This window comes from Cygnus olor, chromosome 16 (assembly GCF_009769625.2).
Source record: "Cygnus olor isolate bCygOlo1 chromosome 16, bCygOlo1.pri.v2, whole genome shotgun sequence".
Classification (NCBI taxonomy): domain Eukaryota; kingdom Metazoa; phylum Chordata; class Aves; order Anseriformes; family Anatidae; genus Cygnus; species Cygnus olor.
Window position 1 is genome coordinate 47,799 of NC_049184.1, and position 15,476 is coordinate 63,274.

Genomic DNA, 15,476 nt, shown 5'->3' on the forward strand with positions numbered 1-15,476 from the left:
TCTGGTTTAATTAGAAAACATAGTTTAATGCTACAATAATTTGGAGTTAGCAAATGGAACTTACACGCTGTCACATAATTATTGTCAGTCATACCTGAAATTTGTATAAAGAGTTAATGTCAAAGATTTAAAGTTAATTTTCATACATTTTCATAGCTGCTGTTGTTTTTTTTGTTCCAACCTGGATGATTTAAGACCATTTCTATGTGGGGCCTTCCATATATGCATTGTCAATCGTCTGTACGCTCTACATTCATAATCCTGTTGAGTTGTCCTTCACTCCTTTGCAGGTTCCTCTCTAGAGAGCAGCAAGTAAAAGGGTTCTAGAGTTTATAGACCAGAAATTCCATTATTTTGGAAAAGCATTAAAACTATTTTTAGATATAATTTAAAAAAAAAACTTGCCATTCGAAGTAATTTGGTGGTACTTTTATAAGAGCAAGATTCCAAGACATTATAATCCATGGTTGTTGTGCACCATTTGTTTCAGTAACTGGTGACTTTCTTTTCCCGAGAGTATTAAAAAAAAAAAAAAAAGGGTGTGTGTGGGGGTGCTTAGAAGAGATGGATAGTCAATTTAAACTTTTTTTTGTTTCTGCTATAAGGAAGTTTAGCAGAAAATTTAGTCTGCGTTATGTGTCTAGAGAGATACAACACACTTTAGTCAAGAATCATACACAAAGTAGTTTTAAAAAGCCTTGAGGACTTCATAAAGTGGGGATAGTTTGTTTTTAAAAAGCAGAAATAAATATAAAAGACAAGAATGTCATTTCCTGTAGTGGTGAATCTTGGAAGGGTTATCTTGGATAATGAGGAGGTGATAAGAGGTTTGAGATGTTTACAATTTGAGATAGGCGTTTTGGTACAGTGTTCGATGAGTAGTATGTTCGGTACTGAATGATTTGCTACTAAAGATGTAGTAAAAATTCTAGTAGGAAACGTCAGTAGTGGATATCTGAGTAAAGATACTGTGAATCTGAGACTTGAAAGGTGAGAAAAGGTCTCAAAGTTGTAGGGCCAGATTCCTGTAGTTATATTACACGAATCTTGTAGTCTGTTTTGTAGTCAGAAGGTGCATGTTTATTTTTGTCTTTAAAAGAAGAGTGTTTTTTGTCATCCTGTGACTTACTGAGTTTTAGAAAACAAGTAAATATGATAGTGAAAAGAGCAAGTTACAGGAAAGAAATTTGCATTAATTGGTCTTTAATCATGGGTGAAGCTATTACTGGTGAATGATCTTGTGCAACTCATTACAATTTAGTCATATGTAACAACATTTACCTTTTGAACATTATCAGCCCATTAACTTTCTGTGGAAAGTCTAGAGTAAAAGGGTATTGTGTCTGTGTCTGCAGATAACGACTTAAAAACATCTTTGCATTTGACAGCACATAAGCTGGGCACTTATTCAGCACTATCCTTTGTACATCACAAAGGAATGTGTTTTTTTATACCTGATATTTGAAAGGTCTTTCAGTACTGCAGAAGCGTGTTATATTTGTTCTTCACATGGTTCTTTAGGTGCGTGTGTTATACTTACAGTGGTCCATAAGAGAGCACAGAAGCTTCTGAATATTAATATTAGGCTTCTTCTCTATGGCAGTATAAGGGCACTTGCAGACACTGCAGACTAGTTTTTCCCCCTTCATCTTTACTTCAAAGCGTGCCAGATACCGTTCAGTTGATTGCTCTTGTGAGCTTTCCAAGTAGGATAAGTTTGGGTACCAGCAGTCCCTAACAAGGGAATTTTGTCAAAGACAGGAGAAGCTTACATCTGAAGTAAAGAACTAGAAAACTCAAAACTTAGTGACAAGAACAACCATTACATCTCACTCTGTAAGTGAGGGTTTCAGATGACTTCTTTGTGCTGGCTACCTATGCTTTTATTAAATTGAACTTAGTAATTTGAGGGGTTTATTGAGTTGGTTTGGTTTGCTTGTTTGTTTTGTTAGCTGACTGCCTCAGAAGAAAGCAATGAGGAAGCTTAAGGCTGTATGTAACAAGAATTTTTCTGAAAGCTGTCTTCAGAGCAAATGCGACCTATATATCAATAGCAATATCTAGTGATACAGGAGTTTTGTAGGTTGGAATCCATGAAAGGCTTTGCCAATTTGAAAAGACACTTAAGGTTTCTGGAGAACTTTCAGACCTCTAAACTACTCACACTGAACTCTTAAGTACAGAGATCAAAACTTCAGATTTTGCGTAGTTGACCCTGCTTATCTGCTATGGTGATGAAGTTATCTTTGGAGGAAATGGCTAAACTTGCAGAAAAAAAAAACCATGTTTGTCAGAGAGGATATCATTTTATTCATTGCCAAAAAAGCAATGTTTATAACTTTCCTGGAAACTTTGCAGTAATATTGAATTGCATGGTGCTTCTGTGATCAGGTGACCGTTTCTCTCATTCCCACTGTTTCAGAAATTTCACAGAATCATTTTGTTTGGAGGGGATCTCAAGAGATCATTTAGTCAAGCCCTTCTGCCCAAGCTAGGTCAGCTAGAACAGGTATCTTTCATTTTAAAAGGAAGAGGTTATTTTATTTCACCATCCATCAGTCTGAAGCCCTCTCTCATCTGAGATTTCATTCAATAGCATGTATTTTGGAGAGTTCAAATTCAGAAGTACCATTGCTAGATAAACCACAGTTTTTCAAGGCTTACATTTCTGTTATGGTTCAGGAGGAATGTCTTGGTTTTGCACTTTATTTGGAGGAAAATGTTCATGAGGATCTCTGCATATGTAGATGATTGAGCACTTTATAGAAGCACATATCGTATAAATTACAATGTTGTGCCTGTTATTCTGGCTGTTAACCCCCCTATAAAGAGAAAAGAGTTTGAGTAATGTTTATTGGGTACAGATTCTTCCTTATGTTGAAATTTCTAATAGTAGAATTCCTCTTTAATAGTAATGTGTGTTACTTCGGTAACTTAAAAGCTTGACATGTTTGATATATGTTTACAAGATAGTCCCATAAATATATTGGAGTTGAAGATAATTCATTAAGCATTCAAAGTCTTTCTTATCCACTATTATCTGACAAAGTGACAACTGCATCTTAAAGTCCTTACATTGCCTGTTAGAAGAAGCAGTTGTGTAATGAAACATACAAAAATGTCATTACTTAAAAAGTTTCTGTATTCCATAGACATTCCACAGATCCTAGAGTCAACAGGTCATTTGTCAGCATAGTGAAAAGTAAATTTAAGGGTACTACTGACTAAGAGTTTCTGATCAAGAGTACAATTCATGTATGCACATCAGTGAAATGAAGTCAATAAATCTTGCAAAATCACAATTATTGTGTAAGTAACATTTCCTTAGCTTGATTCTTGAGCTCCAAACAATTAAGAAAAAAAAACGCTTAAGGTTCTCCGTACCCATCCCCTCTCCTGAGTACATAGTTCTTACCCAGTTATTTAAAATTACATTTTCTTTCATACAGAGAGAATGATATTGAAGAATGTGGCTTGGAAATGTTTTTTTCAGTTGATAAAGAAATCTTAGGTGAAATCAAAAGCCATGATTTGAAGCCAAATGGTAGCAACATTCTAGTGACAGAAGAAAATAAAGAAGAATATATTAGGTAAGAATAAATTAAGATTTTAAAATAGTCTTATGTCATTTTCTTTCTTCAGTTCTAGCAATACCATCAAACTATGTAATCTGAAGCACTGTTGAAATTCTATCTATGAATAATTGCTGATGTTGGCAACAAGTGGCAATTGTTTGGATTTCATATTTGAAAGAAAATTACTGGTAGAAATAATTTTTAAAAATCCACTTTTCCAAAAAGGTTACACTTAGTAGAAGCTTTACTTTTTTTCCTTCTAGAGATGATTAAATTTAGCAGAACGTCATGACAGCAAATGTGAACCTTGGGTATTTTACCAGATTACTGCATGCATTTATTATTTGAATTGTGTCGCTTCACAGGCTGCTGATAATTCTGCCCAGTCATTTGTTTGCTTGTTTTAAACAGAAGAACATTTTTGGATGCTTTTGTGATGAACCTTAGTTTTTAAAGATACATAGGATTGCTACTAGTTTCATGTGAACTGGCCTTACAGTATAATTAGGTCTTGGCATTCCTAACCAGATTGTTATGAATTATGACAGTACATGTCATCGCATTGGTGAAGGATTATGACTGCAGTACCAGAATGTTTTAAAGCAATAGATTGAGAGGGAAGGAGCCTAAAAGAGTAAAAAAAAAAAAAAAAAAAAAAGAGCTGATTTGTCTCAAAATACCCCTTTCATGTCTCAAAATATCCTCATTGTGTAATTGTGTAGCAGTATATAAGCTCTGCTTTGAGGCTTCAAAAAAAAAAAAAAACACAAATACAATACAACGAACCACCTCACATCGCAGGTACAAAATAAATTGAATCATAGTAGAATTTTCCTATTTCTTATAATATGTTCTGTGAACGCTTTTTTTTTTTTGGGGGGGGGGGGGGAGGAATAAAGCAGTAGAATTTGTTTTCATCACATGAGTAATCTGAAAGCATTTCATAGAAATGATAATATTTGCGGAAGAAACATACTGGCATTTTGCAGTTTCCCAAAATATTAATATTGGGGTAGAAAATAGGGAGTATCTGCAGAAAACCATTCTCTTCTAGTTTCCAGGAACCCAGGGAGATCTCAGATTCCAGCTTAAGTCATATTCTTCTGTCTTACTCTGGGTCCTGCTTTAAGTCCCCCCAAAGTTTTCATCTCTCCTTTAGGTTCCAGTTCTCCTGACAGGTTAGGCTTGAATTCAGCATAATATCTGCTTCTCCCTGGGTTCAGGTTCTTCGGGTCTCCTGCCTGCTTTTCACCCTTTTATTAATGGAGAGTGGAGTTTCTGCCACAGAGCAAAGTTTCATGATTAACAGAAACAAATATGGAACTTTCCAAATGGACATAGTCGTTTCTTGGTAAGCTAGCAGCCCTACTTATCTTCACCAGTACAACGTGACCTAGTTTTTACCTTTTCATGGATAATGACTGAGATTTCTGGGGAGAATATTAGATGAATACAGCTCTGCATTTTTTTTCTTTCTCCAAATACCTAGGGACTGCTGTGCTCCCATTAATATAATCAGTGAATAGATACTGCCTCCTCTTTGAGCCTAAAGCACTTTCCATAGCAGAGTGGTTGGAATTGTAGGGTTTTAATTAAAAAAAAAAAAAAAAAAACAACTGTTTGCACAGAGTGAAGGTTGCAAATAAAATTATAGAATGCTCTGTCCCCAGAACTTTCCAGACTTTCCATATTTTTTTTTAACATAGCTTACAGTTCATTTCAGTAGGCTAACAAAGATGTGAACTTGGGTTAGCATAGGCCAGATCAAGTTATCTTTCTGTATCCTATTTTACAGGCTAGTAGCAGAATGGCGACTTTCCCGGGGTGTTGAAGAACAAACACAGGCTTTCTTTGAAGGCTTCAATGAAATTTTGCCACAACAGTATTTGCAGTATTTTGATGCAAAGGAACTGGAGGTAAAGGATTGTTTGGCTATTGCTAGATCTAGTGTTTTACACGTAATACTAGAATGTCAGTCGTTGTCTGAAGAGCAAGGTTCACTAAGGCTGACAGTTCTGTTTTGTAGGGTGTTTGAAGGAAACTTTATGGAATAATATTTGGTTAGTGTGTTTTCCTTCACTTTCATCTTTGCAGCTTTCTTACACACTTCTAAAGGCTAAGATTCTGCCTGTAGAATCTTTTTTTTTTTTGACTAAGTGCTTTTGTAATCCTCAGCAATTTGATTTGCCTGTGTTTAAAGAATGAGTATCTTGACAGAAAGGGTAATAGAACCAGATACATAATGGATGATAGAGTGCATCAGGTTTTCGATGCTTTTGATCTCTCAAAATTATACTTTATTATAGTTTTTGAAGGAAAATATCCTATTTCTAGCACAGAATCATATTGTTGGGCAATGATCAAGTATGTGTTCCTGGTTTGAACGTCTAAATGCAAACAGCTATTCCATTTTTCATGAATGTATTGATTTCTATCTTGTGGCCTCTCCAAATGTTCTTTGTGAGCAGTCATTATTATGTGCTGTGGAAGTTTAAAAATGGTTTAAAATTGAGTATACTGTCATTGCAGGTGCTTTTAAGTACAATGGAGTTGATCTGTCTTGCTGTAGAAGCAAGTGATAGCTTGTAGTTTAATGTTTATTTCCCTTTTTCTCCCCTGAAGGTGCTTCTATGTGGAATGCAAGAAATTGATCTGAATGACTGGCAGAGGCATACTATCTACCGGCATTATACCAGGACCAGCAGACAGATACTATGGTTCTGGCAGGTTTGTAGACTTTTTTCAGAAGAACAAAGCACAGCAGAGCATAGCAACAGCTTAGTGAGCAATAGTCAGAATTACTGAACAGATCTGTTGTGTGTAAATATAAATTTACTGCTAATCTATGTATTTGTAACATTTGTGCAATTTGCTAAACTATGGATGATGTGAAAGTATGAATATTAAATAATACATCGATGTTTATTTCAATTATTTTTCAGTTTGTGAAAGAAATAGATAATGAGAAGAGAATGAGACTCCTGCAGTTTGTTACTGGAACATGCAGATTACCGGTGGGAGGATTTGCTGACCTCATGGGTATGCATAATAACACACCTAATGCAATTTTGAAAAGGATCAAGCTACATGTTTAAGGATATTTTTTATGAATTTTATATTGAATACTGTTTTATAAGTCCTGAATATACTAGAGCTATGAGAGAAAAACGGATGGAGGGAAAGTTAATATCTATTGTATGATTGACATGATACATGATCTGGACATGGTCCTGGGCAACCTGCTCCTAGGAATCCCTGCTTGAGCAGGGGAGTTGGACCAGGTGACTTCCAACCAGGTTGCTTCCAACCTCATCCATTCTGTGATTCTGATTGAGTCTCTTTCAGCATCACTTCAAATTTATTCATTTCACCACATGCACGCTTTGATCTGGACAGAGTTGTATAGTGAAAGACAGATGTCTTTGTTCGGTTTAAATAATGGTATCTTGTCTTCAAGTCTTTCATGCTCAGTTGTCATCTGTTACCTACTGATGATGCAAAGGCAGCTAGACCCATGGCTGTTTTGTTTGCATTTGTTACAGGGAGCAATGGACCCCAAAAATTTTGTATCGAAAAAGTTGGAAAGGAAAACTGGTTACCTAGAAGTCATACCTGGTAAGTACATAAAACAAAATGCTACTATGGCTCTGTGTCTGCTGATGGCAATCTATTTTGAGATTTTAGTAAATAGGTAATATACTTAAATGGACTGTGAGACCGCAAACACCAAGTTATGCCAAGAAGCTTTGTTGTTGGATAATAGTTAAGCTTCTGAAAAACAGATTTGTGTCATGGACTAGATTCCATTGTAAATTCCATGGATTTGCATACTACTGAAAACCTAAAGTAATAAACAGTACTTTCTAAAGAAGTTTGGACTGTTCTTTTATTATCACCACACTCAATCTTGATAATGAAATAAATAGCCACATTTAGACTTCCTCTTCCCTAAAGAAAACATAGCTCCTACTCAGTTCCATTAGTGCTTGGTAAAAATATACAAACTTCACATTTCAAATATGAAACTTATTGAGACTTCTTACCAAGTACAGTACATTTCTGGAAAAATATTACTGTTCAACACAGGTGCTTGTACGTTAACTTTTGCTCTAATAAATAGATAAATTTGTGTCAGGAGTCAGCTTATCACTGGGTATAAATCCAGGTATCCATCTACGCAGGAAAGTTAACATATCCATAATGGATTTTTTTGGTAATGTTTAAATTATTCTCTAGTACTTAAGGTTTTTCTTTATTTTCAGTTTCAATCGCTTAGACCTTCCACCCTATAAGAATTATGAGCAGTTGAAGGAAAAGCTGTTGTTTGCAATTGAAGAAACAGAAGGATTTGGGCAGGAATAGCTAAGATTTGCACCTTGAAGAACGTGAACTTGATGTATGTTCTTCACTTCTTCTGCTTGTTGCACACTTCATTGTAAAGTAGACTTGACTTGGATTTATTTAACAATACTAGCGTGTAAGTAAATGGGTGTTATCCTGAGGTTTTATCCACGTTAACTCCGGATTTCTGCTGAGCACTTTCAGAGATCAAAAGAGCAATCAGATATGGCTACAAATTAATTATGACCGAAGTAGAGATTTAATACAGCTTTGGGCGCTCATTCATTCCTTAGAATGTGTCCTTAATGACTGACAGATTTTTTTAAAATAGTTTTGTCTTTCCTTTTTAGTAGCATATTTTGCTACTGATGCACTGGGAAGTTCATTGGTAGCTGCAGTGCTGCAGCAGCATCATAACCTCTTTACAGCAGTGTTACTAGAGCCAACTCTTAACCATCCTCTGCCTACTGTGAGCAAATTCATTGCTTAAGTTCTTTTTTGTAACTCAAGTGTGGCTGGACTGTTTTTTTCCCTGCCTGGAGTCTGCTCACATGCCAGTTGGACTCAGACTGCTGTTAAGGGAATGTCAAACTGTGGCACAGATCTGAGGCATAGCTTTGCTTTTTTTTTTGTTCACAATCCTGCTAATTTCAGCAAAATAGATGCCTGCCCAAAGTTGCTGGAATGTTTCTGTGTGCCCTCGGAAGAATTCTGACTTATTTCTGTGTAACACATCTAACTTTTAAAACTGTATTAACACTGTGGTACTTCACTTGTTTTGCAAAAGACAAGACCACCTGGGATTGCACTGATTCCATTTAGATTCCTGTTTGCAGACTGATATTTCTTGTCAAAAGTGTTAATGGACATTATATTCAGTGTTATTCTTACATGTTGCAAGCAGTTTTCTCTGAAGACTTCATTGGGCTCTCAGGAAGAGGTACAAAGTAACTGGATTTAAAAAATGATAATACCTATCATTTTTGGTGATGAACTGATAAGCAATATTGGCTAAGACTAAGAGGACTAGAAAGCTCATATGTGGATTACAGATTTTTGAAAAGTTGGAGCATCAGAAAACAATTCAATTAGAATTGAAGTTTTTGGGGGAGGTTTTTAAGCTAGGTCACCCACCCTAAGATGCTTACATAGCTGGTAACTTTTGTAGCAAGTTCTTAATGGATTAATAACATCTTTTTCTTCCTTTTAGAATCTGTCAATGTTCAGTTCTCTTCTGGTTTACAAAAACATTTTACTGCTCCTTTAGACTGAATGCACTTTTTGGGTATGGTTGGCTCTTTCCTTATCTGAAGTGAGGAAAGCAAACTTCAGTGAGACAAGCTGTTAGCCATAGTAAAAAACATGACACTCGAAATACCATGTAGCACAAGTTAAAGCATAACCGTAGCTCAAAGCGTTGGGACAGCAGCTGTTTTTAAGAGGCTTCTATATACTGGAGCTGAAACAGGACAATGGGGAACAATAAAACTGAACTTCCAGTCTCAAAAAGAATATTTCCTTCCTGCTATCCCTTCTGTATAAACTACAAAGATGGAAAAAACGATTCAGGCGTAAGAAAATCTAAGATACTACTGACTCGAGATTTTTCAGGTCAAAGTGATACAGCCTGCTTGGAAAGCAGAATTAGACCTTAGAGTGAATTTTGTTATGCATATTCTAACAAAAGCAACAGAAAACAGTTTCTGATGGTACAGGAATCACCCTCTTTTACATTTTCACTGATGGTGAGAACTAACCTGGCTTTGTGGTTTTACTAGCAGGAAAATCTGCCAACTTCAAAACATTTGATGGATATTTTACAGCATACAGCTCATAAGGAGAAAAAAGCCTTATAAATATTCTGTTTATGTTAATTCTTACAATGAAATCTAGATATCTAACATATTTACAAGAGAGATTAAATTAAGCAAGATAATACAAGATTAAGCTATGAAAAATAGTTTGTGTTCTGCATAACGCTTCATGATTCATGTAGGAAACCTAGAAATGTTGTTAATGTATAAATATCACCCAAAAGGCTTTCAGCCCTATATTTTTAAAATAAAGAATAGTTATAATTGAAATAGCCTTAGCCCTAGTTCTATAGGGTATGGCTGTTTAATATTTTTATGGTTGAAATGTTTAGTTCAGGAAAAAGGTAAATGCTTGTATATATTTTTGCAATCCGGGATTCCACTTACTCCATTTTTCTTTCTTTAATTTAAATGGCATGTTTATACGTCTTTTCTGCTGTATTAGGGAGGGGGGAAAGGGGGCTGGATATCCCAAGCACTAGAAATTATTTTTAAAATACTGCAAAGAAAGAATCAGCTGGAGGGAAAAAAATATCTGTGAAACATTGGATTTAGCCAAAATTTAAAGTAAGTCTACTACTGTGTTTAATTGGCAGTATTTCTGAAGTCAGAAGTAGAGACTACTTAGACATTTTTCTTTGTAAGCATTGTAAATGCTAACAAATCTGTTAATTTTTTTCACAGCATGTTGTGTAGAAATAAAAAGCTGTTAATATGAACTGCTGGTGCACTTCTCTGTCCTTTATGGGGATTTGGTGGAAACATGTGGATAAGCCCACAGTGTCTTGTATCCCAGATAATAGATGATTATAAATTGGACTTTCAGCAGAGATTAATGAATTTGTCTCTCACTACTCCAACTGTTTTAGCAGCCTGAGCTGCATAAATTCATAGTATATAACAAATGTATATTCATATGCAACTGCCAATTGATCCCAATTTTCAAGTATTAAAATAATGTTTGTTTACAATTTTGCCTTATGATAATGACATGAGAAAAGCAATTAAATGCTGACCGGCTGATCTAAAAATTAACAAAGCCTCATTGTTCTGGGTAGCTCAAGAAATGTTAGTATACTAAAGTGCACAATAAATGTGTCATGTGTTCATCTGACCTAGTATGGAAGTTTATTTTTTAATCCGTTTGCTTGTGGTTTAAAAAAAAATATACTCAAAGTAAAAAAAAAAAAAAAAAAATTGCCTAAATTTTTGGTTTGCGTTTTTATTACATGCTGCACTGAATTTGTAATCTCAGCTCTTTGTTGTATTGGCATCTCCAGCCTCCTTTTTTTGTGGTGTCTTTTGATTTTCTTCAAGAATCATTGTTTGTGTATATGTGCTCTAGTGAACTAGTAAATAAACTGGGATCAGCAGCACTGGATTGTAAAATACTGTACTGAAATTCATTGTTGAAATTTCCTTGCATTGTAATTTCAAATACTCAGGTAACTGTAACAGTATCTCAGTAAGTCAAATACTTTTATAAACTACTTAAAAGAGCTGGTAGTCTTGTTATTCCTTCTGTGTTACGAAGCACCTGTGTGGAAATAAACTTGTCTGTCTGCTCTTGGGGGGCAGGAGTGGGTGTGTAGGCTGGCTTTGTGTGTTCAGAGATTTGTCTTCTGCCTGTTTCTCCAGCCTCTTAAGATCCCTTAGAATGACTGCACAGTCATGTAGTCACCTGGTGTATCAGCTACTCCTCACGGTTTTACATCTGCAGAGCTGCTGAGGGCATGCTCTGCCCCATTCCCAGCTCACTGGTGAAGGGATTAAACAGTCCCTCACTGGTATTGCCCTTGGGGCATCCCACTAGTGACTGGCTTCCAGCTATGCCACTGGTCACAGCACTTCTCAGCCCACCTCACAGCCCTCTCTCTAATTTAGTTGGTATTTCATCAGCTTGCCCACAAGGCTTTTACGGGAGACAGTACTGAAAGCTGTACTTAAGTAGAGAGAAACAACCTTCACTGCTGTTTCCTTCCACCACCGAGCTGGTCACCTCATTGTCGAAGGCTATCGCATCAGTAAGGAGTGATTTCCTCTTTGCAAATCCATGCTGACTGTTCCCAATCATCACGTTTTCCTTAATGTTTTTGGAAATGACTTCTACGAGGTGTTCCCTGACCTTCCAGGGACTGTGCTGAGACAGGCAAGCCTCTCATTCCCTGGATCCGTCCTCTTGAAGGCAGAAGTGACAGTTGCATTCTTCCTGTCCTCAGGAGCCTTTCCTGATCACCGTGCAGATTATCTGCATGGCAGGTAATGGAGATTTGCCTTCCAGCAACTTGTGCTTTTAGGTACATCCCCTCAGGTCCCATGAATTTGTATGTCCAATTTGTTCAAATGTTCCTCAACTGATCCTCCCCCACTGGAGGTAACCTGCCTTGCTGCGGCCTTTTCCACTGGGTTTTCGCTCTGCTTGTGACTTGCGGAAAACTGACTCCACAGTCAGTAAGATTGTAAAGTAGGTATGTTTATTCAGTGCTGGGCAGCACGGGAGGTAGTCCCACCAAAATCGTAGGCACACGATGCGGCAACTTGCCATTGTTATATGCAATAAAGAGTTACATATGCCTAAAGTTTCACAATGCACCTATACATATGCATAACCCATCCCTGCTTCATATTAAAATTAGTTCAAGAAGTCATTTCCATAAGCTCCTCCCATCTGCACTTGCGCAGTGTCTCCTGGTGGTGGTCGCCAGGGGTCATGGGGATGAAGGTTGGTGACTCTTCCTCGTCACCGCTAGTTGACCTCTTGTCTTTGCGCAGACTCAGTTGTTCCTTGGCTCTTGTCCATCCGCAGGACCAGTTTCTGCCAGTTTTTTAGCTGAGTTTTCCGTCCTCTATTAGGATTTTCCCATTCAAAGGCAAAGAGTTTCTGGCTTTCAGTTGCCACAGGCAGGCAGAAGAAGGCATCCTTTAAATCTAGTACCGTGAACCAAACTTGACTGTTTTCTAATTTTGTCAAAAGATTATTTCCATTTTTCCTTGTTCAAAAGAAATTTTTGCATCCAATTTTTCCAGCAAGTCCCTTCCTAATAAGGACCTTGGCAAATTGGGTAAGTATAAAAATTGATGAATTCCAATCATTTTTCCCAATTTAAATTTCAAGCATTGCAAAAAATGCCTTTTCCTGTAGGCCAGTTGCTCCCATTACATTTACAGACTCAGCACTTTTCCAAAATCAATTTTTGAATTAACACAGAGAAAGAAGCTTCCTTAACCAACAAAAAATTCAAGCCTCTCTCTTCGTTCCCTAGCTTTATTTCAGCCAGTGGACCTGCTAGGGTAGATGCCCCAGGTCCCTGATATTCCTGCTCTGAATATTTCAAGTTTATCCTGCAACCTAAAACAATTTCTTTTTGATGTCAGGGGCCGATTGCCCTAGAAAGAGGCTAGCCAATTGCCTCTGTTTGTCTTCCAAAGCCAGGTCCAAATTGGTTTTTTTGTTTTTCTTTTTTTTTCTTTTCCATTGCATTTCAAAGTTGGTCCAAAAATTCCATAGGGGTTTCTTTTGGACCTTGTTGGAACAGATTCTCAATTCCCAATTTAAGTAGATTTTGGTATTTACATAACCGTTCATAATTTCCGGGGTGATTATGATTAGGGTCTCAGTGGGGGGTCAGTCAGGGGAATGCAATCGTTGACAGTTCCCTGAGAGGTCCCATTGGCAATCTGAGCTCACACATGAACTCAGGTTGTTTTAAGAGTTAGCTGCTTTTCTGTTTCCATGACAACTCTCTCGGACCCATCATGGTCACTCTGCCCCAGAGGGCTCACACCTGTGATTTAGAGATCTCAGCCTCGGGTTGAGGCGGAACTACTAATATTCCTACATCCTCTTTCCCGGCTCATTCAACTTCAAACATCTCTGTCAAATACTACGTGCCACACCTTTAACACCTTCAACAACCCTTTTAACACTTCCTTTATCTTTCTCCAGCCTGTACTTTTCTAATGCCAACACCGCAGGCTCAGTCAGGGGCCAACTTAATTCCATACCTTTTCCCTCTAAGATGCTGAAACAACATATCAGTATACAACATTTCATCCTATTTCCCTTCTCTCCTCAAAAACAACATTAATTGCAAGATAGCGTTATAGTCGATTGATCCATAAAGTGGCCATTTAATTTATATAGTGGCCACCATTTATTGCAATACTTAATGAGAGTCCTCTTGCTTTCTATGCCCCCAGTTCCAACAATATCCTTCCAATGTGCCAATATGCACCCAAGGAGGCTTTCTTTAAAACGTCTTTGTTCTTGATATTACCCATTTCCTTGATTTCACATTCCCTTTTATTTATTTGTGTATTTATTACTATGTCTTATTAGTTACTGTCCCCTGTTTCAATTTCCACGCAAACCTTTTTATTGCAGGTTTTTACTATCTTTTCCTAATCTTCTTCCCAAATGTCCCAATTCTCTGGGATTAAACTTTTCTTTCCACATACAAACTTTACTATTTCAGATTCTTAATGAGCCCCGTTCCAATCATAAATCCACAGGACTTCGGGAAAACACCTGGAGCACTCAGCCTTCTGTCTTCTAGTCAAACAATACCACCTTTTTCACAAAATTTACATTTCAACAGGACCCAAGCCGAATGCCACTTTTTCTCATTCACTTAGTTAGTAAGCACACACAAAACAAGGAATCACTCCTATGTACCCGCCAATATCGCGGTTTAAAGGTATTGAGGATAGGTTGTTCCCAATCTAAGGCTACTTTCTGTCGGCCAGGTGTTAAATACATTCCTCCTAAATAAATTTGCTCTCCCCCCCCCTTTCCTACCAAATTCCCAGGACTCAAGCCCGAACCACCAAAGAAGTGACCCTCTCCGTTCTACCACTTTGATAATCAGTCAGCCCCCTCGTGACACTTGAGAAACTGACCAAACACCACAGCAAAAATACCAAAACTTCTAAACTGTTACTTAGATAATGCTCCCGCCTTTCTCCTTGTCACACTCAAAACATTTAAGAAGAAAAATAGTATTACAAGATACACCACCGGGCCCATATATTGGGCACCACCAATCAACACTTGGATAAAACAGCACTTCTTTTTGGTCTGTCATGCGCTTCGTTTGTCTTCGGCCGTTCCCCTCGCGGACAATACGGAACCATGGATCGGAACTCCGCACTCGCTTCGCAGCAATGCTGCGTCTCACTCACACAGCACAATCACGCAATCACACAGAGGCCCCTTGCACTTCTTGTTCATACCACAAGAATATATCACTTAAAACAATAACCAAACTTGTTTGTATCATCTCTGGCCGTGTTCCTCGTGGAGTAACTCACTTCACAACAATACTTTGTCTCAAACACATACACTTACACAAATGCTTTCAACATGTGATACCCAGACATCTACAAATAAGACATACAATTATTAACACTCCAGTTAGTATCCCTCCAGCAGCTGCAAATATTACCCAGATAACCCTGTCACAACTGTGAGAGGCCTGCTTACTCTTCTGCTTCTTATACAGTCATTAGCAGGTCTGTCCTGGCTCCCAAAACTGGGATGCAGCGGTAGCCTCGGATTTGCTCGATCTACTCCCAAGATCGCTAGCGGCCACTCTGTCGGTCAGCAAATCCCCCTTGACCACTCTGTCAGTCAGCAAATACCCCTTGACTGCTCTGTCGGTCAGCAAATACCCTTGACCGCTCTATCGGTCAGCCTGTAGGGTACCCTACTCCCATACGGGGACTATGCTGCATGCCGGACATCTCT

The 15,476-nt window shown here is 37.6% G+C and overlaps 1 protein-coding gene across 3 annotated transcripts in view; it reads left to right on the forward strand.

Moving 5' to 3' along the window:
• The window catches only part of ITCH (itchy E3 ubiquitin protein ligase), a 48,191-nt gene extending 36,962 nt beyond the window's left edge, over nt 1–11,229 (forward strand). For all 3 annotated transcript variants that reach the window (XM_040575524.1, XM_040575525.1, XM_040575526.1), the window contains 6 exons: nt 3,450–3,590; nt 5,371–5,491; nt 6,198–6,302; nt 6,518–6,614; nt 7,118–7,190; nt 7,838–11,229. In XM_040575524.1, the coding sequence (XP_040431458.1) occupies nt 3,450–3,590; nt 5,371–5,491; nt 6,198–6,302; nt 6,518–6,614; nt 7,118–7,190; nt 7,838–7,937 (637 nt within the window). In that variant the 3' untranslated portion in view covers nt 7,938–11,229. The remainder of the gene's footprint in view (nt 1–3,449; nt 3,591–5,370; nt 5,492–6,197; nt 6,303–6,517; nt 6,615–7,117; nt 7,191–7,837) is intronic.
• The last annotated feature ends 4,247 nt before the right edge of the window (nt 11,230–15,476 follow it).